Here is a 24,443-nt window from a genome sequence, read left to right on the forward strand (position 1 = left end):
CCTCGGTACATATCAGCAGTGGATAAAGTTTCCTAAACTGGCAGCTAAAAACATTTCAATATTATTTTTAGACTTGTATACGTTTTACCTTTAAATCACTCCCTGGAAGTGTAGCTATTCCATCCTTCCAATCCATAGCACTGAAAACATCAAAATCCTGACTACCAGTAGCAGGAGAGCAGTCACTCACAATGCTTTTCTCCATCACAGTTACTACTGTTGCGAAATCTATATAAGGAAAAACCAAAACAGATTTGTATGACACATGATTTTGAGTGACAGTGAAATTAATATATCCAAAAAAACCTTTAATCAAATGCTTATTGGACACAATAGTTTAATTCTTTACCTCATTCCACCTGATATTTTTTCTTATCTCAAGGAAAATATCTGCACAATGGCTTAGATGGCAACCACTGCTAGTCCACCCAGCCATGGGGCCATTTAAACCCCATGCCGCACAGTTAGATAGGCCACTTAAATGAAATACTGGCGAGGAGATATAGGGAAAGACCTGGCCACAAACGATCAGATACCGACGCTTACTTATGCCTCAAAAATGCCAGGTACTGACCATCTCCAACACAAGGGAATTCAATCACCTGCCATTGTGGGTAAATAGCATTATCGTCGGCAAATCACGCAATATGAATATACTGGGCATCCGCATTGACCAGAAACCCATTAGGACGACCCACATAAATAGTATGACTACAAGAGCAAGGCACAGGTTGTGCATTTTGAGACAAGTGACTTACTTTCTGTCACCTCAAGTTCTTTCCATCATCTGCAAAGGCGCTTTGGGAATTTCATGGAATATGCTGTACTTGCCAAAGTGGCAGCTTAACACCACCAAGGACAATGCAACCGACTTGACTGATATCTCATTTACCACCGCAAACATTAAACTCCTCCACCATTCACCTAGGCTACTCGAATAACAACACTCACAATCCCACCAAACTTCTATCCTCACTCCCTCCTCTTGATGATAGAGTATGAGAGTTTCAGGCACATAGGAACAACACCATCTGCATGCTCCCCTCCAAGTCTTGACATGGAGACATATCGCTATCCCTTGGTCTTTGCTAGGTCCAAGTCCTGGAAGTGCCAACCAGAAGGACTGCAGCAGTTCAAGAATTTAGCCCACTATCACCTTTTAAGGCGTGCAACTAGACAATAAATATTGACCTTGCCAAGATTACCCAAATCTTAAAAAAATAACACATATGGTCACAAAATTGCTGGAGAAACTCAGTGGGTGCAGCAGCATCTATGGAGCGAAGGAAATAGGCGACGTTTCGGGCCGAAACCCTTCTTCAGACTGATCATCAGTCTGAAGAAGGGTTTCGGCCCGAAACGTCGCCTATTTCCTTTGCTCCATAGATGCTGCTGCACCCGCTGAGTTTCTCCAGCAATTTTGTGTACCTTCGATCTTCCAGCATCTGCAGTTCCTTCTTGAACACTTATATGGTCACAATGGGTGAGAATAGGCTGAAGTTACAATGGGGAAAGTAAGCCTTTGGAAAAGTCATGCCCAAAGATTTTCTTATGGAATATTTGGAAGCTAAATTAAATAAATAACCCAAACACAAAATTAACCTCAACATGTTCCTTTCATACCAGGCTAATTGACTAAGAAAGCAAGGCGATTAAGGAAATGTCAAATACAGATCCAAATTTTTCAATTCATGACTGCAGGGAATTATCAATGGATAGGCCCAGTATGAAATTGCAGCTGCATTATATTGCTTTAGCATTTTGGGGATCCTTATGATCCTACTGGATGGATATACATAATAGTGATGCTGAGTTGTTGAGTCAGATACTGCAAAATCCATCCTGTGAAGTGCATGTGCATGAAGTGCACTGCCAAATTCCCAACCCTTTTTTAAGCAATTCAAAAGAATAGACAATCTTTGGACTTACCTCGGATTAAAAGTAACTCCATTTAGAATTATAGCTCAACAAGATGCTCGTATTCTAATACAGTGGCACATTTCAGTAATTATATTCCTAATGATTCATGCCCATAGGGTAACATGTTTTATCTATAACTAGAGAGATAACTAGAGAGAATCCTCTGTTAAGATGAATCTCACTGCACAATGTTATGGTAATTATACGGTAACACATCGATGCATAGGAGCGAAGGTGGGCAATATCCCTACAGGCACTTGAAAAGATCCTAACCTGTAGAAATCAAAAGGCATTGGTGATTTTCATTTCACCAATTAGGAAAGCAACAGATCAGCTTGAGGCAAGGTTGTCACAGCCTACTTCCTGATGTGCAGTAACCCAAGATACAGCACATCAGATACACAGCTTGATTTACAGGCTTTACAAGATTTACAGCCTTGAGTGTAAACGGCACAATATGATCTTTCAGGTATCCCTTGTAGTCTTCAACTCTACCTCATAGGAAACAGACATACTGTATAATTGGCATTACAATGAGAAACCCAAGGAGTCAGATTTATTATTTAATGATGTATTTAAGGATTTTGATCAGTGGGCAAAATAGATCATTTTTTCTTCCCCCACCCACCTCACCCAAATCTCTTTCTGGGTTAGGTTATCCAGTTCTGTTCTGCTAGGAGGTCATCTGTGAAGGAAGGTGGTAGTCTACTTTTTTTTTAATGTTTGGCTCAATTTTTAAAGAGACGTTACTTTCAGTTTGAAGAAGGGTCCTGGCCAAAAACATCACCCATCCATGTTCTCCAAAGATGCTGCCTGACCCACTGAGTTCCTCCAGCACTTTGTGTCTTCTTTTGTAAACCAGCACATACAGTTCCAAGTATCTCACTCTCTTACTTTCATTTGGCTATGTTTCAATGTAAAATACTCAAAAGTGTCCATGTTTCCATCACAAGTTCCCCATCAAAAATAGTATTCAAATTTGGAAAGAATGGAAAGAGCCAATTTCTCACCGGTATCCAATGTTTACAGTTAAGATGCTCCAATTAAATAGTAATCAAATAACAGGGGAAAAAAAAAATTAATTGAGTGTTTCTGGCAATCAAAAACTTTGGAAAGAACATTAAAGTTAATTTCTCAAATGTGAACTCAACATGATTTGGGAAAAAGTTGTGGCCAAAAACAACCGCGTAAGTGTGAAATTAATGCAGATCCATAAAACAAAACCCTGCTTCTGAAATCTTTTATCTGAAAGTGTTCCAGCACTGGCCTGAAGTACATTCTTCAGTTGGGAAATTATAATGGGTAATGACTTAACATGCATGTTACATTGATACATGTTTCTTTAAAACAGTTATTAGTGCTTCTTTTGCGGGGGAATATTTACAATGCAAAGAAATGTGCCAAGTATTCATATATGAAATGCTGATGGAAAGATGTATTTCACAACTTACAAGCTTCTTGCTTACCCCTGACTGTCTGAAGGAGGGTCCCAACCCGAAACATCACCTATTCCTTCTCTTCAGAGATGCTGCCTGACCTGCTGAGTTACTCCACTTTGTGTGTTTATCTTCGGCCTATAGCATTACCAGCTTTTTTTTAAAAACTGCCATTTAAATGGTCTGGTGAGCGTTGGCAATGATTCGTATGTGGGGGAGAGTAATCAAACCAATCCCAACCTCAGCAATCCGTTAGATTCACGTCAATAAATGAGTATGCATCTGGGAGTCATAATAAATTCTCTCTTCCATGACAACTGATGAGGTTTTCTGCTGCATCTTAGTGCCAATATAACTTAACGCACACATCTTTTTCCTGGGGTGGGGGAATCAAAAACCAGATGGCATGAGATTTAAAGTGAGAGGCTAAAAATGTAATAGAAACCCAAGGAGCACCTTTGCACACAGAAGACGGTAGGTACAAGCTGCCAGAGGAAGAAATTGAGGCAGGTACAACAACAATATTTAAAAAGGCATTTGGACGGTTGCATGGATAGGAAAGATGTAACGTTGTTATCTTCTGCCATCCCTGCCATCAGTGGGGCTCCAGATCTGCCGACTGCTGTGCGTGGGACTCGAGAGGCTGTAGGGGGGTGGTGGGTGAGTAGACTGAACGTTTTTCCATTGTTGTCAGGGAGCGATTTCCTCTTACCACAAGCTTATGATGTAAAATAATCCCATTCTGTCATCCGTTCGCATTTTTTTTTCTGGTCTATTGAATCGCTGGATTTGAAAGTCAGGGCTCAAATTCAAGGCCTTCAAAATCACGGATCGCAAGTTCAGGCTAAAACATAAGGTATGTAGGACGTTTATCTAACATCTTATCTAGTTTTTGGTGTAATTTAATTTTAATCTGACGTTGCGAAATAAGTTAATTAAGACCAGATATCGCAACATGATCATTATCCATATTATGTAATTGTCTATCCGTGATCACTATTTTCATGCTAAATATCCGACTAAAAACTTCCACAGTACATACAGATTGGATTGTGGCCGCTGCCATGTTAAACATGGTGGCAGCCATGACTGATCTGTATGTGTGTCTGTGTAAAACGGCCCTTGTCCTCGATCACAGCTTTTGAGTTAAGTCAATACAAAACAATAGGGAACAAGATGCTAATTTCCTAGTACGAAAATGACCATAACGTTTTTAATACTGAAGATATGAAAGTGAATTAGGTAAATAAAGGTTTTTTTTAATGCTTTATCCGATGGGATAAATTACAGGCTTGATTTTTAAAATCTCAAAATTTTGTAATATTCCTAAAAGATGCAGAGGAATACAAGCCAAATGCAGGCAAATGAGATTGGCTTAGGTGGCACATATTGATTTGCCAAATTAGGACATTTTACACTAACAAACCTGTTTCTGTGCTGTATTACTCAATGACATAACTTAGTTCAGCATAGCTCCAGTTCAAGTGTAATCAGCCCGAGAAAGGATCCGGAAACCACACGCCACCGTTCCACGTTGTCCAGATATGTTGCCTGACCCCCTTAGTTACTCCAGCATAGAGTCTTACAGTGTAGAAACAGGCCATTCTGCCCATCTTCCCCATGCCGATCAACATGCCTCATCTACACTAGTCCCACCTGCCCATGTTCGGCACATATCCCTCCAACCAGTCCTATCCATGTATGTCTAAATACTTATTAAACATTGTGATAATCCCTGCCTCAACTATCTCCTCTGGCAGACAAAAGTGTTGGAGAAACTCAGCGGGTGCAGCCGCATCTATGGAGCAAAGGAAATATGCAACGTTTCAGGTTGAAACCCTTCTTCAGACTGATGTGGGGGGGGGGGGGGGGGGGGGGGGGGGGGGGGGGGGGGGGGGGGGAGAAGAAAGGAAGAGGAGGAGCCAGAGGGCTGAGGGAGAGCTGAGAAGGGGAGGTGACAATAAGGGCTACCGGAAATTGGAGAAGTCAATGTTCATGCCGCTGGGGTAGACTGCCCAAGCGAAATATGCTGCTCATCCAATTTCCGATGGTGCTCAGTTTGGCCATGGAGGGGGCCCAGGGCAGAAAGGTTGGATTCGGAATGGGAGGGGGAGTTGAAGTGCCGAGCCAACGGGAGATCAGGTTGGTTAATGGCGGACCGAGAGGAGGTGTTCGGCGAAACAATCGCCAAGCCTACACTTGGTCTCACCAATATAGATCAGCTGACATCTAGAGCAGCCGATGCAATAGATGAGGTTGGATGAGGTGCAGGTGAACCTCTGTCGCACCTGGAACGACTGCTTGGGCCCTGGAGTCGAGGTGGGAGGTAAAGCGACAAGTGTAGCATTTCTTGTGGCTGCAAGGGAAAGTGCCCAGGGAGGGGGTGGTACGGGTGGGAAGGGAAGAATTGACCAGGGAGTTACGGAGGGAGCGGACTTTGTGGAAAGCAGACTGGGAAGATGTGGCGAGTTGTGGGGTCACGTTGGAGGTGGCGAAAATGACGGAGGATTATTTGTTGTATGTGATGGCTATTAGGGTGGAAGGTGAGAACTAGGGGGACTCTGCCCTTGTTCCGAGTGGGGGGAATGGGGGGAGGGTATTGAAGAAACCCTGGTGAGAGTCTCAGCTATAGTGGGGGACGGGAACCCCCGTTCGCTGAAGAATGAGGACATTTCCGATGCCCTGGTGTGGAACACCTCATCCTGGGAGCAGATGTGGCGTAGACGGAGGAGTTGGGAGTAGGGGATGGAGTCCTTACAGGAAGCAGGGTGGGAAGAAGTGTAGTCTAGATAGCCATGGGAGTCAGTGGGTTTATCATGGATGTCGGTCAGAAGTCTATCATCTGAGATGGAGATAGTGAGGTCAAGAAATGGTAGGGAAGTGTCGGAAATATTCCAGGTGTATTTGAGTGCCGGATTGAAGTTGGTGGTGAAGTGGATGGTCAGTGAGTTGTTTGTGGGTGCAGGAGGTAGCACCAATGCAGTCGTCGATGTAGCGGAGGTAGAGGTCGGGGATGGGGCCCTGGTACGCCTCGAACAAGGATTGTTCGACATACCCTACAAAGATGCAGGAATAGCTAGAGCCCATGAACATGCCCATAGCTATGCCTCGTATTTGGAGGAAATGGGAGGAGTCAAACGAAAAGTTATTAAGGGTAAGGACCAGCTCCGCTAGGCGGAGGATAGTATCTAGAGGAGAAGATAAAATCAGGCCGTGTGGGTCTGGGGATCGATGAGGTTGTAGGTTTGGGGGGGGGGGGGGGGGGGGCCGGGGGGGGGGGGGGGGGGGGGGGGGGAGGGGGGGGGGGGGGGGGGGGTCATGGGGGGCGTGAGTCGGATGATGAGTTTGATCACCCAGTGATGGTGCTCGCGATAGTGGCCTGGTGCTCGTGGGGTCATGGTCCAGGGATAAGTAGGAGGAGATGTCTGAGAGTTGGCACGTGGCATCAGCCTTGTAGAGATCCACGCGCCAAACTACCACCGCACCTCCCTTGTCGGCAGGTTTGATCACCCAGTCTGGGTTGTTGCGGAGTGAGTCGATGGCTTACATTCGGGGGGAGGGGAGGGGGGGGGGGCGAGAGGTTAGAGTGAGACAGGGGAGTGGAGAAATTGAGGCGGTTGATGTCCCGCTGGCAGTTTAAAATAAAAAGATCGTCTCATGGAAGTACGATGTGAGGCAGATGCGACGATAGAAGAGCTCCAAATCGTGGTGGGCGCGGAACTCATTGACGTGGGGACGGAGGGGGACAAAGGTGAGGCCTCTGCCGAGGACAGACCATTCGGTATCTGAGAGGAGGAGGTCAGGGGGTATGTTAAACATACGGCAGGGATGGGGGTTGGGACCGGAGGAAGGCAGGTGAGTGGACTGAGGCCGAGGCGATGTGTGGTGGGTGGTCAGGGAGGAGGTGGGTATGAGGACTGTTGTGTGGGTGGGGAAGAGCTGGAGCCACATCCTCCTCTGGCAGCTCATTCCATTCCACCCCTCATCCTCCTGCACTCCAAGGAATAAAGTCCGACCAAAGACAAAAACAGATAGTGGTTGTATTGTATGATGGTCTTGGCTGCAGCCACAATTTGCTGCAATTTCTTGCGGTCTTTGATGGAGCTGTTCGAGTTCACATTTATTGCCACGTGCACCAATTAAGGTTCAGTGGAATGTGATTTACCATGCAGCCACACAATCAAAAAGAGCACAATACACAATAGAATATAACATGAACATCCACCACAGTGGAATCAACATTCTTCACTGTGATGGAAGGCAATAACGTTCAGTCAGTCCTCCTTTGTTCATCCATGGTCGGGGCCATGAACCCTCCGCAATCGCCTCTACGGACATCCCGATGTACAGACCCTCTCATTAGGATGCTCGTAACTCCAACGTCGGGACGGCTTGAAGGCCCGAATCAGTCGCTTCCTACCGGAGACCGCAGCTTCAGGATGTTATAGGCCGCAGTCCGGCGGTCGGAGCTCTTTTCCGGCAATCCCCGGCGAGGGATCCCCGAATCTGCGATGGAAAGTCTACGCTACGCTAGAAGCTCAGCGGGCCGCAGCTTCAGGACGTTATAGTTGCCAAAACCAAGCTATGATGCATCCCGATTAAATGCTTTCTATAGCGTATCTATAGAAGTTGGTGAGGATTGCAGGGGACATGCCAAACTTCCAAAGCCTTCTTAGGAAGTAGAGACTTTGGTGTTCTTTCTTGGTCGTAGCTTCAATATGGACAGTCCAGGAGAAGTTGTTTGTGATATTTACTCCTAGGAATTTTAAGTTTTCAACCATCTCTACTTCGGCGCCATCAATGTAAACTGGGGTATGTGTACCGCTAATCTTCCTGAAGTTGATCACTATTGATCACTTTGCCTTGGCAACAACCTCATAAATCTTCTCTGCACCCTATCCAGCTTGACATCTTTCGTATAACATGTTGACCAAAACAGAACACAAACTCTAAATTTGGCTTCACCAACATCTTATGTAACTGCAGCCCGACCTCACAACTTTTATACCCAATACTCTGATGAAGGCCAATGTGCTGAAACCCTTTTTGACCACCTTAACTATGTGTGACGCCACTTTCAAGGAACTATGCACATGCACTCCAAGGTCCCTCTGCTCTACAATACTCCCAGAGCCCAACCATTCACATTGTAGGCCCTGCCAATGTGAGACTTCCCAAAATGCAACACCTCGCGTTTCTCTGTATTAAATTTCATCAGCCATTCCTCAACCCACCTGCACAACTGATCAAGATCTTACTGTGCAGATTGTGCAGGCTGCACAGCACTTTGTGTCATCTGCAGTTCCTTAATTCTGCTGTCCAAATGTCGTTCGTTAATCTCCAGAAATTGGTCAACAACACAAAACCCATTAGCCAGTTTCTATCTGGCTGAGATTCTGCAGTGAATGAAAACTTTTGCAGCGCTTGTCATTAACCTCAAAAAGTCAGCAAAGGTGTTTTTGCATAACTCATGCATTGCGTTTACATATTCTGACTCATTGTAGTCTGGAATGCATTATAAAAGGAAGCTGTGGAACCCATTACAAAAGAAACTGCAATTTTCCAAAACAATTATATGATTACTCAGGATGAACAACCAGAGCAACAGTCTGCCGGTGGAACTCAGCAGGTGAGGCAGCATCATGGGAGGGAAATGGACATGTGTTTCGGGTTGAAACTCTTCACCCGAGACTGGGTGGTATGGGGTTGGGGTGTGGTGGAGCAGGTAAAATATAGGGTTAAAAGCAAGGTCCTGGATAGATTAATAGGAAAGTGAATGGAACAGAGGGGAAGGAGGTGTGGGTGAAATTGGGCAAATTCACTGTTCATAGCACTGGGATTTAAATTACCCACATGGAATAGGAGGCGTTGTTCCTCTTGATTACATTTGGTCTTGCCCTAGCAGTGAGAGAAGTCAAGGACAGGTAGGTTGATTCAGGAATGGGAAGAGGAATAAAAATAGCTTCAGATGGCAATGGTTGAGCAAGTGCTCTGCATGCTGGTCGCCTAGTTTGTGCTTGGTCCCACCGATTTAAAGGCTGCCACATCAATAACAATGCAATCGGGTTGTTTTTTTTTACCAGTTCTGAAAACAGTAGTGCAAAAAAGTATATAAATGAGCACGTTTCATAAATAAAAATGTGAAGAATATTTATCATGGAATTGAGTATATGACTACATCAACGATACAAGTTCTTTTTTGGATCAATATTTATAATATCACAAAAACTTCCCAAACTGACACCTCCATTGTCAGAGCGAGGCCACACACAAACTGGAGCGACAGCACCTCATAATCTGCTTTGATAGCGTGCAATCCAACACCCAACATTGAATTCCCCAATTTTAGGGAACTAACCTTCTAACACCCCTCCCCCCTTTACTTCCCCCACCATACTCATTTCCCTGTGCTCCACTTGGATGTGCACATTTCTCCCCCCACCTTTATTCCTCCCTCCAGCTTTACATTTTGCACATCTTCTATCCTCATCTCACACTTTTTCATCTTTTCAACTCTGGCAATGAAAACCCCCTTCCCCTGCATCTACTTTTCATTTGCCAGAGCTGATCCCATCCCCATCTCTCTTCCAGCTTTCTCACAACGCCTCGCCCCACTACCTTCAGTTTGAAGAAGGGTACCGACCCAGAACATTGCCTATCCATGTCACCGACCCAGAACATCGCCTACCCATGTTCTCCAGAGATGCTGCCTGCCCCGCTGAATTACTCCAGCACGTTGACAAATTAGTATGTTTATTACAGATGTAAAAGGAATTGACATTCTTCAGGGTATATCACCGTCAATAAATTCTGGTTTGTTTTATTTGGCTAGAATCATCTGTTTCCCAAAGTAATGATGTTGGTTACAAAAACTGTGCATGTCATCATCATAATCACCAGCTCTAGGTCATGCATTTATTTTAAATATATTAAATTCATCACTAACAACAATAAGTGAGTTCAGTGATCCGACTGCGCATGCCCAGCTCATGGGTTGCTCGCGATAAAAACACTCAGCGGCTGTGCTGCTGCATGGATGCAGACCTGCGTTTCATCCGTGGTCTGGTCGGGTCTGGGTCACTGGTGCTGCAGGTGCTGTTGATTTGCTGCTGGGTCGTTCCCGTCCCCTCCCGAGTGTCCCGTCCCTGTCCGGGAGTGGCCAGGGATGTCTGGGGTGGACCTGGTGCTGGCGGTAGTTGGACGGGAGTGGCGTCCCAGGCTTGTAGCCAGCGCGGAAGGGAGGCGCTAGCTCCAGCTTGGCTCTGCCTGTCCCGCCGGGTCGACCGGTGGCCCTGGACTGGCGGGGCGCCAGCCCGTTGCAGTGGCGGCAAAGGCTTGCGGCCAGCGTGGAGTGGAGGCGCTGGCTCTAGCTCGAATCTGCCTGTCCCGCCGGGTTGCCCGGCGGCCCTGGGCTGACAGGACACCAACTCGGAGCATTGGAGTTGACGCTTCTTCTCTACGCTGGCTGGCTGGCTGTGGGCTGCTGCTGCGATGGGCCGGTGTCCCGTCGGTCTGGGGCTGTTGGTTGGCCCGGCGGAGTTGGGCTGGAGTCGGCGCTTCTCCGCGCTGGCTGTGGGGTTGGACCGCCGCTCCCGTCTGACTTGCATCGGTCCGAGGTCGTCCCGGACGTTTCCGGCAACCCTCCGGGGGTGAGGCACTTGGGAGGGGACGGGGATGGTCCAGTGGCAGTTCGACAGCGCTTGCGGCGCCGGGGACCTGGGTTTGATCCTGGCTGCGGATTCAGATTCAGATTCAGAAAACTTTATTGTCTGTCGTAACAGAAAATCTTCTTTGACGTGGCTCAACATACAGACAGGACAATGTACTGATAAGCAGTCATACAACACAGATTTCTGCAAGCACACACAGTGTGTATCGATCTTAAAAGCAAATATAAAGATTAAAAACTGTAAAAATAGACAAGATAAAAGTTGTGGATACGTGTAAAGTGACAATGCGTCAGGGTTAATTTGTCCATTGTTCATTTTTTATTTAAGCTGTTTATGGCAATGGGTATGAATGAGTTTTTGTGGATGTTTTTCTTGGATGGGGGGACTTTATATCAGCAGCCTGATGGCAGAAGATGGAAAGACTTGTGCAGGGGATGAGGGATGAGGCGCAGGTCTGTGTGCATGTGGCGGCATGGTTGCCGAGAGTGTTTATCGCGAGTGATCTTTGACAAATCCCGTGACTCTTTGCGTTTACCAAACTCGCTTATTTTCTAATGTGTTTTACAAGTTCAAATATTGTCAAGTTCATTCATAAACAGACCATCTCAAAAGAACATGCATTTAAATGCATATGACCTACATTTAATAAAAATTTGAGACATTTCTCCAAACGAATACATTATTTTATGCCACCACAGTATTTTTATTTGTTGAGAATACAACTGGCAATTTGCAGCAAATTCTCACACTTTGCCAAAAGTTAAATGACCACATTTATGGTGCTTGCTAAGGGATTGAATGTTCAGTACAGTGCCCTCCATAATGTTTGACACAATGACCCATCATTTTTTATTTGCTTCTGTACGCCACAATTTTAGATTTGTAATAGAAAAAAAAAAATCACATGTGGTTAAAATTGCACGTTTTCAGATTTTAATAAAGGCCATTTTTATACATTTTGGCAGTGTGCATACATAGTCCTTCCATTTCAGGGCACTATATGGTCAGAATTCAATGCTGCTTTTAAAAAAGTCATACCAGATCGATCATGTTCACCTGAATTTCTGGATCAGATCTAAAAAAACTTACAGTTAAGAGGCCAAACACCAAAAATGCAACTCTCTCTGAATACTTTTATGAAATGGTGTGGAATGAGCTTCCAGTGGAAGTGGTGGAGGCAGGTTCATTGGTATCATTTAAAAATAAATTGGATAGGCATATGGATGAGAAGGGAATGGAGGGTTATGGTATGAGTGCAGGCAGGTGGGACTAAGGGGAAAAAAGTTGTTCGGCACGGACTTGTAGGGCCGAGATGGCCTGTTTCCGTGCTGTAATTGTTATATGGTTAAATGTTCATCTGGATCATGGACTCAAACCCCAAGCCATCCTGATTGATCGTACTGCGATTTAGCTGTGGTTCAGCAATTCAGTAGTGGGGACTACTGAGCAAGAAATACAGTCATAAAAACCCATCACAACATACCTGGGAGAAACTAACAGATTAAAGATACAAAGTGTTGGAGTAACTCCGCAGGTCAGGCAGCATCTCTGGGGAACATGGATAGGTGGCGCTTCGAGTCAGGACATCCCTTCATAAAGACTCCACCTATTTCACCAATGTGCTGTAAAATTAGCAAAGCCCTGCCGCTATTCTACTGAGTAGTTTAAAGTGCAAGCTCACAACAAAGTGGCTCTGTTAACTGCCCTCTGGAATGACTAGTTTCAAGGACAATAAATCTGCCCACCAGCACAGATCTGCTGATGACACAAAGATAGATGGTTTTAACTAGTTATAAAGAGAACACAAACAGCCTAAATAGGAATACATATGAAGTGAATGGCAATTTGCCAAATAAAGTGTGAGAAAACACAATGTTATCCATTTTGGGAGGAAGAATGAAAATGCTAATTATTTATAAGGAATAAGACTAAAACATTTGAGTCCTGGTACCTGAAAAGTTAAAACGCAGGTGTGTCTTTTTACAATACCGCACACAAAAATGTGACAAATGGGGTCAAATATCAAAGTCCTTCAAATAAGTTGACAAGCACTTTATTGGGTTCATGACTAACATAGTATCAACAAACAAATATAAGAAAAGATAGCATATTGATGGCAAGTTTCTGAAAATAGCATCAGAATACACATTTACATTTTGTGTAACGGTTGTTGCGTGGTGTCCACCAGTGACCTGGTTGGCACAAAAAGTACACATATTTCTTATTCCTTTCTATGTTTATAAATACCTTTTCAGCTGTTTATAAATACCACATGGAACAATAAAATTGCAAACACCATTTCCACTTCATTTACCTGATCATGTAGTAGAATACTGCATCCATCTGTGGCCACCATAACACGCGTTACACATCATATACACAAACGTACGTTGCGGTGGACACAAAAAAAACGTTCATTTTGGTGTCCCAGCGAAAACCAAGCGTTTTCACCAATGTGATCTAAACGGTACATTACGTTATGGATCTGAGCAACATCGATAGCCGATGATTCGTCAGATAGTTTGATTTGGGGTAATTTTTTTGTAAGTAAAATGTCTCTGTAACGGTCGTTGCGGAGCTACCCAAAGTTAACACGAAGGAATGAAGTTCGCGACTTGGTCCGTACAAAAGGTAAACAAGAGACAGTGTGGTGCCAAATTAAAGATTGGCTCAGTTTCTTAGTTTTGATGACCAACTTATGTTAAAAAAATATATTTTTTATTAAAAAAGTCGGGAAATATATCTTAAACGGATGTTGTGTTTTTGATACTACAATGTTTTTGATATATTAAATTGCAAAATAAGAAAAATTTATTAACACCCAAAATCGCTACTACCATAGGATACCTCGTTGGGTGTTTGAAAAGCATTAGAGGTTTGGAGCCTCTGTGGTTTAACTTTGGAGGCACTGAACCCGATAACGGACGTTGTGTCAATGGACACCAAGCACAACAACCGTTACGGTGAGTGCCGCCTCCGGAGCCTACTATGGGAGGGGGAACACCCCCTCCCACACCCTCCCCACCTCGGTCGCTACGCTCCCTCGCAATTTCTCACTCTCAACTCTCACCCAATGTTGGCAGCCCTGATAAACTGAACTTGACTGCATCTTGGAATTTGTTCATGGACGTCTAAAATGTGCATTCAAGAATCCATTAAACTGTGACAACATTAGAAAGGCTATTGGGCTGCCCTTTCATGAATATATAGTTTATTCCAAGCTCGGCTGAACCATGGTTGAAATTGTTTACATATCTGCCATAGGCTCCCTGTCTGCCTGCCATATATAGATTGAAACAGCATTTTGAGGTTTACCTCTGGGGACTTGAAGAGAGCCAGAATCTCATTTAATAAATGTTACAAGATACATTTATTTATCACATGTACCAATTGGTACAATGAAATGTGTGGTCGCCATACAGCCATACGAATAATAGAGCACAGAACACGATAGTTTTTAACACAGACATCCCCACACAGCGGGATCAAAGTTTCCCACTGTGAGGGAAGGCTCCTAAATTCAGTCATCTTCCTCCGTTGTCCTCCCGTGGTTGGGGGGCTCCCGAACCCCCGCTGTCGCCGCTATGGGTGGCCTGATGTTCAGGCCCGCTTGCCGAGGTGATGGAAGCCCGACGTCGGGACTGGAGGACGTCCTCCGCGGCTTGGACATCTGAAAAAGCCACCTCCTACCAGAGACCACGGCTCCCGAAGTCCACAGGCCGCGCCGGGTGGAGATTCAGCGCTGGTGGCCCTCGGCAAAGGGTCCCAGGTCTCCACGATGTTGAAGACAGTGCCGGCAGCTCTGGAAGCTCTACGAACCACAGCTCTGATGTAGATGCAGCAGGCCCAACACTCCGGAGCTTCCACAGCGATAGATCCCAGGTAAGGCATCGCCCGCTCCGCGGTGAATCCAGTGCTGCGCCGCCGTTGCTGGAGCTCTGGTTCGGTCCCCGGCAGGAAACGCCACTCCAATCCAGGTGGGAGGCCGCATCCTCGCCAGGAAGTGACTGGGAAACGGTTTCCCCCTTACCCTACCCCCCTCCCCTACATAGAAAAGTTAAAGAAACTACAGAAACATACTTTTAAAACTAACTAAAAATATAAGTGGCTGCCTTCAGTGTGGCACCCCTAGTGTCCCAATTTGGGGGTATTAAAACAATTCAGATCAACTTAAGAAAATGTAAACACCGTATATCCCGAAAATAAAACTCAACCCAAGGTCAGCAATACAACATCAACAGAATATTTCCCTCCCTGCAATACATGTACTATTTTCCCTTTAAATAAACCCAATGGTCACCTGGATGGCCATTATTTTAGGGCATGGGCATCATTGGAATAAATTAGTTTTGTCAAACTTAAATTGCCCTTGAGAAGTTGATGGTGAGCCATGATTGGGAACTGGAGCAATCCTGTCAGTGATGGTATTCTATAGTGCCTTTAGTTAAGGATTCCAGGATTTGGACTCATTGAAAATAAAATAATGAGCAGCGATATATTTTCAGTTTCCTTGCCCTTCCTTGTTTAAAATCTGTGAATTTGGATCATGCTGATGGAGTAACCCGGGTGAGTAACTCCAATGTAATTTGCAAATCCTACACATGTGCACTACTTGTGTGGGATGGGTGGGGGACAGAGGATAGTGAATGCTATTCACAATAGTGCTGCTTTGCCATGAGTGGTGTCAGTATTGTTGTTGCAGCACTCGTTCAGGTAGGACAATTCTATCACACTTTTCACCTATGTTTTGCAGATATTGGGACAGCATTGAGAAGCCAGGAGGCAAATTAGGATTAGCAAATTACATTGAAGTTACTCACCCGGGTTATTTCATCAGTACATTCCAAATTTACAGATTTTAAAGAAGGAAGGCAACTTTATTTATATAGCACATTTCATACACGAAGCAGACTCAAAGTGCTTCACATAAAAACATGTCATACAATAAAATGAAATAATAAAATGAAATAAAATAGAACTAAAAGAAAAGAAAAGCAAAATTAAAAATGCATTATAAAAAGTGCAAAAGTTAAAAGTGCAATGTAGTTAAGATTTAGCTGAACGCTAAAGTAAACATAAAAGTTTTCAGTCTTGTTTTAAAAGTGGTCAAAGTTGAGGCAAGTCTTAAATCTTCAGGAAGTTTATTCCAGCTATTTGTTGCATAGTAACTAAATCCTGCTTTCCCATGTTTTGTATTTACTCTGGGAATCACTAACAGATTGGTTTCAGAAGATCTTAGCGGTCTAGAAGGCTTATATAGTGGAAGCATGTCAGTGATATACTTTGGTCCTAAACCATGTAGTGATTTATAGGTGAGCAGCAGGATTTTAAAATCAATTCTCTGACATACGGGGAGCCAATGTAAGGATTTAAGAATTGGTGTAATGTGTTCAAATTTTTTGGTCTTTGTTAGAACTCTAGCAACAGCGTTCTGAACAAGCTGTAGCTGCCCGACAGTTTTTTTTCGGAAGACCTGCAAGGAGACCGTTACAATAATCTAGCCTGCTATTAATAAAGGCATGTACAAGTTTTTCTAAGTCTTGAGCTGACATGAATCCTCTTAATCTTGCTACGTTTTTGAGGTGATAGTAGGCCGATTTTGTTACTAAGGAAGGGCAAGGAAACTGAAAATATATCGCTATTCATTGCAGGGTACTCAGCTTTTAAACTATTCTTGCAGCAATAAATATTTATATGGTTATGATGTTAATGCTAGGGAGTGGGCAAATGATAATTGAACTTCAAGGCCGAGTAGTTAAAATGCTCTCTTTGCTGAAAATTATAATTTCCTGGTACTAGAGAATGAATTTACATGCAACTTTATCAGCAGATTACTTTTTGGCAATCTACTCACTTGCAAGGTGGACTGCTTCATTTGCTGAGGAGTTCTGAATGGAACTAAACTTTGATCCTTATAATAGAAAGGTTATTTGATGATGGCTTAAGATGGTCAGGTCTGGCAAACTACTGAGGAATTCCTGCAACAATCTCCAGAAGACTGACCTTTAATAACCGCAAACATCTTCCAAATCAGTGGAGAGTATTCTATGAATTTCAGTTTACTATGACTACCACATTTGTATCAAAGGCAGTCAATTTCAGCTTGCATCTGGATTTATTATTTTATCAAAAAAGAGTGTTGATAGACAGATTTTTAATGAAGGGTGCCTGACTATACTATTGCCGACAACTTCCATCATTTTGCTGATGATCAATTGTTGACTAAAGGCAGCAATACATTGGAACCATCCTGCTTTGTGACCAGGACATATTTGTACAAGTTGTCGGGTGTGCCATCCTTGCAACAGTACTGGTTGAGGCCTCAGTCGTTCAGGATTCTAAATCTTCGGGACTACATCTGCTATGTTTCCCCCATCAAATGGACCCAGAGTTTTGAGTAACTCAACAGGTCAAGCGGCATTTTAGGTCAAGACCCCTTGTTTCCTATCCATGTTTCCTTTTGCGCATTAGTCAGAATTTGCAGTTCTCCGTTTAAAGGCTTCCCTCATCCATAGATTTTGTTCTTGATTTCTAGATATTATGCAGGGTGAATCTAATGTGTGCTTATGGGACATCTGGAGGAGCATGAATCATATGCATAACTCTTCTAGCTGAATGCCGTTGTGAATGCTTCAACATTGTCTTCTCCAGTCACATAGAAGGCTTTAACAGTGATGCTAATGGAATAGTTCACAAATCCTCTTCTACTTTTGGTTATAAACATGGAGAGTTGGTAAACAGGCTCAGTCGGAAACATGCATTTAGGACTTACACAATCTTGTTATCACATAACCCATTTGTGGCAATGTGCATTTATCTCCCTCAATTTCTGCCCAAACATCCTTAGCTTTCCAGCAAACTTCTTAGGCAAGTTAAAATAAAACACATTACCTCATATATGGGATAGCATGCAAAACAAAGCTTTTCACTGTACCTCAGTACATCAGACAATAAACCTAAACTTAAACCTAAGCTGGGGTAGTAGTCCCAACCTTCCAACCTACCTCCTGTATAGTATGATTTGGTTTGGCTGGATAGCATTCAAGAAAACTTGTCATTGTTTCTCGGTACACATAATAGTAAACAATACAACAGGGCTCCCTTTTTTTCCCTGTTGCCAGCCGGGCAACCTTGACAGCTTTTTAGGTTGCCAAATGACAGTTTAGGTGGTCATTTAAGATGGTTTGCATGATGCGTGCGATAACGTGATCGGACGAAGTGCGTAGTTACCAGCCAATGAAGCATTCACATATTATGTTCAAGAAGGAACTGCAGATGCTGGAAAATCAAAGGTAGACAAAAGTGCTGGAGAAACTCAGCAGGTGCAGCAGCATCTATGGAGCGAAGGAAATATGCAACGTGTCAGGCCAAAACCCATCAGTCTGAAGCAGGGTTATGGCCCGAAATGTTGCCGATTTCCTTCGTTCCATAGATGCTGCCGCATCCGCTGAGTTTCTCCAGCACTTTTGTCTACATTCACATATTATTTCTGCTTCAAATAACTCACAAACTAAACATATTCACCAATCAAGACATGATATATACCACAATGACATGCAGCAAAATCATAATACAATATTTCAACTCTTTTTACACATTGAAATTAATGCAATTTCTATTAGTTCTTTCCACTTCCAAACAAAAATGTGGTTGGATTATTCAGCATATGATCTACCTGTGTCAATAAATCCTGGACCATGGTAACATATATGCATAACCATGCACACTACAGGTTGATGCAAACATGTTTTCTGTGAAGGACCGAAAATACCATGACATGGCCATAGCATAGGTCGTTATTGCTATTGGCACAGAAACACTCTCGCTTCCCACATAATTTATCCACAACAAAATATACAGGTTGCAAGGAAATTTCTAAAGGCATTTTATGATAATAGCTGTTAACACCGACAGGTTAAACATTACACTATCTAACAAGAGATGGCCAAAGGACATAACTGCAGCAAATGTTCTTTTGGTAATATGTTTAAAGGTGTCAAAACAAATAATAACATTGGAAATGAAAACACATTTGATTGCATTCCGTTATCAAACATAGTCAATGTTCGCTCTGAAGACTATGAAGCACAATAGGGTCAGGGTGTGTGTGGATCAATGCGGGGTGGATAGATGGCGGGGGGGGTGTTGAGAAAGCAATCGGTGCGGAATGGATGGATTATGGCAGGTGAATTAGTACGTGTTGGTTGGAGTATCTAAAATTGTGAGGGGAAAGCACGGGGGATGTCAGTGGTGTTGAATGAATGGGGGGGGGGGGGGGGAATCAGTACAGGATGAATGAGGGGGGGGGGGATCAGTTTAGGATGAATGGGGGATCAGTAAAAGATGAATGGGGGGTTTGGTGTAGGGTAAATGGAGGGTGGCTCAGTACGGGATGAATGGGACAATTAGTGCAGTATGAATCGGGGGAGAAGTGCAGGATGGATGGGAAAGGGGGTCATTACAGGATGAATTGGGGGACCAGTGTAAGATGGATGGGGGAGGGAGGGTGGCAGGAGAATCAATGCGAGGTGGGTAGGGTGATGAATAGATTGGGGGGGGGGGGGGGGGGGAGGGGGGGGGGGGGGGGGAGGAATAGAGGGGGAGGGGAGCACAGCGGGATCCAGAGAGAATTGAATAGAGGAGGGAATGGGGATCAGTGCGGGATGGAGAGGAGGGGTCCCAGGGAGAGGGAGAGGGAGAGGGAGAGGGAGGAAGGTCAGCGCTCCTCGGACAACATCGCCCCGCTGCCTTGACCGTCCCTGTCCAACGCCAAGGTGCCGCCGCCAAAGGGGGAGGTGGTTGGGATCTCCTCGCCACTGCCTCCTCTCCTCCACCAGCCGATAGGAAGGTGCGGGGCCGAGCGGTGCAGCTCAAAGATCCTATAGCTATAGGATCTTTGGTGCAGCTGCTTCAGATGGCGGAAGGAGATCTCCCCCTCCCTCCCTCCTCCCGGCCTCGCCATGCGAGAGGGGTTGTTTTGAAAGCGCCGTTGGCGGATTTGCAAGCAGCGGCCGCTATCAGGGTTTCAAAACACCCCCCTCGCACGCCGAGGCCGGGAGGAGGGAGGGGGGGGGAAGAGGGAGGCCTCCTTCCACCGGGCGGGGTGCTGGAGGAGAAGGCGGTGGAGCCGCTATCGCGGCCGCTGCTGCCGCTGTTCGGGACCCGTCATTCGCTCCGACCCTTAGTCACCACGCGCCTAATATCTTTGCCCCGTAAAACAGCCATCGCCAACACGAAACGTCACGTTCCTATTTTCCAGAGATGCTGCCTGACCCGCGTAGTTACTCCAGTTTTTTGTGTCTATCGGTATAAACCAGTATCTGCGTGCCAAGCTGGGCAAAATGAGTCGGCGTTTAGGTTGCCCGGCGGCACTTCGGGTGGTCAATGGCACCCGGGCAACCGTTAATTTCGAGCCCTGTACAATACAAAATGGTACTTAACAAAAATAAATCTTCATCTTGAACATCTGTGGATTTTGTCGGATCAATTGTCAGGCTATGTAATTTTTAGTACCCAGACAGATTTCAAATGGTTTTCTTAATAGTTTTCCTAACTAATACAATTTTGTCGATTACAAGGCCATTTCTTAGGGCAGTTAAAATAAAGCACATTACTCAGTTCCTGTGTCATATATAGGTCAGACCATAGAATGGCAAATTTCTTCTTTGGAGTGTATTTCTTCTTGAGAGTACATTGTACCAGTTGGGTTTTCATAACCAAAGAAAGTATACAAAGTGCTGGCACAACTCAGATGGTCTGGCAGAATCTCTGAAGAACATGGGTAGATGACATTTCTGGTCAGAATACTTCAAACTGATTGTAGTAGTATTGAACACCTCCACTCAGTCCACCTAAACCAACCTGATCTCCCAGTTGCTAAACACTTTTTAACTCCCCCTCCCATACTGACCTTTCTGTCTTGGTCTCCTCCATTGTCAGAGTGAGGCCCAGCACAAATTGAAGGAACACCTCATATTTCATTTGGGCAGCTAAAGGGCCTGTCCCACTTGGGCGTCATTTGCGCGTCACGCAGGTGGCGCGCAAAGATTTTGCGAATCCCAAAATCCAGGGGCGCCGCACGCGACACCGTATACGCCACCACGCCTCACCACTCGCCATGCGCGTGTAATGCAGCCATGCGCGGGTCGTGACTCGTAAATGATGTTGTGCAAATGACGCTCAAGTGGGACAGGCCCTTTACATCCCAGCAGTATGAACATTGACTTCTCCAATTCAAGTACCCATTGCTTCCCCTCTCTCTCCATCCCTCCCTCCATCTCAGTTCTCCGACCAGTCTAACTATCCCCGGTTACATTTTATCTGTTTGCTTTGTTGTTACCTTCTCCTAGCTAACAATAATCTATTGTACATTTTCATTGATCTCCATTCCCCTTTTCTCATTTTCACACCTTTCACTTCCTTATCTTTGTATCTCCTTCTCCCTTGACAGTCTGAAGAAGGGTCTCGACCCAAAACTGCACACATTCCTTCTCTCCAGAGAAGCTGCCTGTCCCGCTGAGTTACTCCACCATTTTGTGTCCAAGCTGGAAGACAGGTGGGCGCAGGACAAAGCCTGGCAAGTGATAGGTGGATAGCCGTTATGGGTTTTCATAACAATTCATTAATTTTCATGACATCTATTAACCATACTAGGTTTTTACTTCTAGAAAATTAAACTATCTGGAATTTCAACTTACATTTTGCTGTGTTGGGATTTGAACTTGCACCTTCACATAATTGTTCCTAGACTCTTAGTTACTGATATGATTTTGATAACAGCGATTAAGTTCAGTTGTGGGCTGCAAGTATTGAACAGCTTCATTATGAAACTTGCACTGTCAAGTGCAACAAATACCATGCATTACAAAATATTGTCCTGTTCCTATGGTCAAGTAAAGAACTATACTGTATAATTTGTGTACTCGGTGGGTGTCAAGAACAAAAACCAAAATCATGAAGCTTGTGGCTCAACACAAGAGACAGCTTTCGTATCTAAATAGAGATGCAAAATATTCCCATTTCTCAGCTCTGCAGCGATCACCATTTCAATCATCCACAGGTTTTCACAGTAAAAACAATTCTTGATAACTAGGGAGCAAAAATAATGCACTAATAACATTTTGTTTAATATTCACAGGAAATTTCAGTAGTGATATCAATCACAACTTTGTCATATTTGAAAAGCAGAAGTGATAGAACAACTTTGGTCCTCCAAATGATTATGGGCTAATTAATCTATCCAATTCAGTAATTTTGAGGAGTAGGAGGTCACACAATTTAACTGTCAACAATTTTTGTAGAAACTGCACCCTCCCCCCTCGAATTATGTTCGCTCTGAAGACCATGAAGCACAATAGGGTCAGGGGGTGTGTGAATCAGTGCGGGGTGGATAGATGGCGGGGGGGGGGGGGGGGGGAATGTTGAGAAGGTAATCAGTGCGGAATGGATGGATTATGGCAGGTGAATTAGTACGTGTTGGTTGGAGTATGTAAAATGGTGAGGGGAGAGCACGGGGGATGTCAGTGGTGTTGAATGGTGGGGGGGGGGGGGATCAGTATGGGATGGATGGGGGGGGAGGTGGATCAGTACAGGATGAATGGGGGATCAGTAAAAGATGAATGGGGGGTTGGTGTAGGGTAAATGGTGGGTGGGTCAGTACTGGATGAATGTGAGGATCAGTGCAGTATGAATGGGGGGAGAAGTGCAGGATGATGGAGAGGGGGGTCAGTACAGGATGAATTGGGGGACCAGTGTAGGATGGGTGGGGTAGCAGGAGAATCAATGCGAGGTGGGTAGGGTGATGAATAGATTGGGGGGGTAGATGGGGAGGGGAGCACAGCGGATTCCAGAGAGAACTGAATAGAGGAGGGAATGGGGATCAGTGCGGGATGGAGAGGAGGGGTCCCAGGATAAGAGGGGGAGAGGGAGAGGGAGAGGAGAGATAGAGAGAGAGGGGAAGGGGCAGAGGAGGGAGAGGGGGAAGGAAGGTCAGCGCTCCTCGGACAACATCGCCCCGCTGCCTTGACCGTCCCTGTCCAACGCCAAAGTGCCGCCGCCAAAGGGAGAGGTGGTTGGGATCTCCTCGCCACTGCCTCCTCTCCTCCACCAGCCGATAGGAAGGTGCGGGGCCGAGCGGTGCAGCTCAAAGATCCTATAGCTATAGGATAGCTCAAAGATAGCTATAGGATCTTTGGTGCAGCTGCTTCAGATGGCGGAAGGAGATCTCCCCCTCCCTCCCTCCTCCCGGCCTCGCCATGCGAGAGGGGTTGTTTTGAAAGCGCCGTTGGCGGATTTGCAAGCAGCGGCCGCTATCAGGGTTTCAAAACACCCCCCTCGCACGCCGAGGCCGGGAGGAGGGAGGGGGGGGGAAGAGGGAGGCCTCCTTCCACCGGGCGGGGTGCGGGGGGAGAAGGCGGGGGAGCCGCTATCGCGGCCGCTGCTGCCGCTGTTCGGGACCCGTCATTCGCTCCGACCCTTAGTCACTACGTGCCTAATATCTTTGCCCCGTAAAACAGCCATCGCCAACACGAAACGTCACGGTCCTATTTTCCAGAGATGCTGCCTGACCAGAGTTACACCAGTTTTTTGTGTCTATCGGTATAAACCAGTATCTGCGTGCCAAGCTGGGCAAAATGAGTCGGCGTTTAGGTTGCCCGGCGTCACTTCGGGTTGTCAATGGCACCCGGGCAACCGTTAATTTCGAGCCCTGTACAATACAAAATGTTACTTAACAAAAATAAATCTTCATCTTGAACAGCCGTGGATTTTGTCGGATCAATTGTCAGGCTATGTAATTTTTAGTACCCAGACAGATTTCAAATGGTTTTCTTAACAGTTTTCCTAACTAATACAATTTTGTCGATTACAAGGCCATTTCTTAGGGCAGTTAAAATAAAGCACATTACTCAGTTCCTGTGTCATATATAGGTCAGACCATAGAATGGCAAATTTCTTCTTTGGAGTGTATTTCTTCTTGAGAGTACATTGTACCAGTTGGGTTTTCATAACCAAAGAAAGTACACAAAGTGCTGGCACAACTCAGATGGTCTGGCAGAATCTCTGAAGAACATGGGTAGATGACGTTTCTGGTCAGAATACTTCAAACTGATTGTAGTAGTATTGAACACCTCCACTCAGTCCACCTAAACCAACCTGATCTCCCAGTTGCTAAACACTTTTTAACTCCCCCTCCCATACTGACCTTTCTGTCTTGGTCTCCTCCATTGTCAGAGTGAGGCCCAGCACAAATTGAAGGAACACCTCATATTTCATTTGGGCAGCTAAAGGGCCTGTCCCACTTGGGCGTCATTTGCGCGTCACGCAGGTGGCGCGCAAAGATTTTGCGAATCCCAAAATCCAGGGGCGCCGCACGCGACACCGCATACGCCACCACGCCTCACCACTCGCCATGCGCGTG

General features: G+C 45.1%; 1 protein-coding gene across 5 annotated transcripts in view; it reads right to left on the minus strand.

Moving 5' to 3' along the window:
* l3mbtl3 (L3MBTL histone methyl-lysine binding protein 3) overlaps positions 1 to 24,443 on the minus strand; it is a 133,079-nt gene that overhangs the window by 103,265 nt on the left and 5,371 nt on the right. For all 5 annotated transcript variants that reach the window (XM_055635630.1, XM_055635633.1, XM_055635632.1 and 2 more), the window contains exon 2: positions 89 to 228. In XM_055635630.1, coding sequence (XP_055491605.1) covers positions 89 to 228 — 140 coding nt within the window. The remainder of the gene's footprint in view (positions 1 to 88; positions 229 to 24,443) is intronic.

Source organism: Leucoraja erinacea, chromosome 5 (genome assembly GCF_028641065.1).
Source record: "Leucoraja erinacea ecotype New England chromosome 5, Leri_hhj_1, whole genome shotgun sequence".
NCBI classification, from domain to species: domain Eukaryota; kingdom Metazoa; phylum Chordata; class Chondrichthyes; order Rajiformes; family Rajidae; genus Leucoraja; species Leucoraja erinaceus.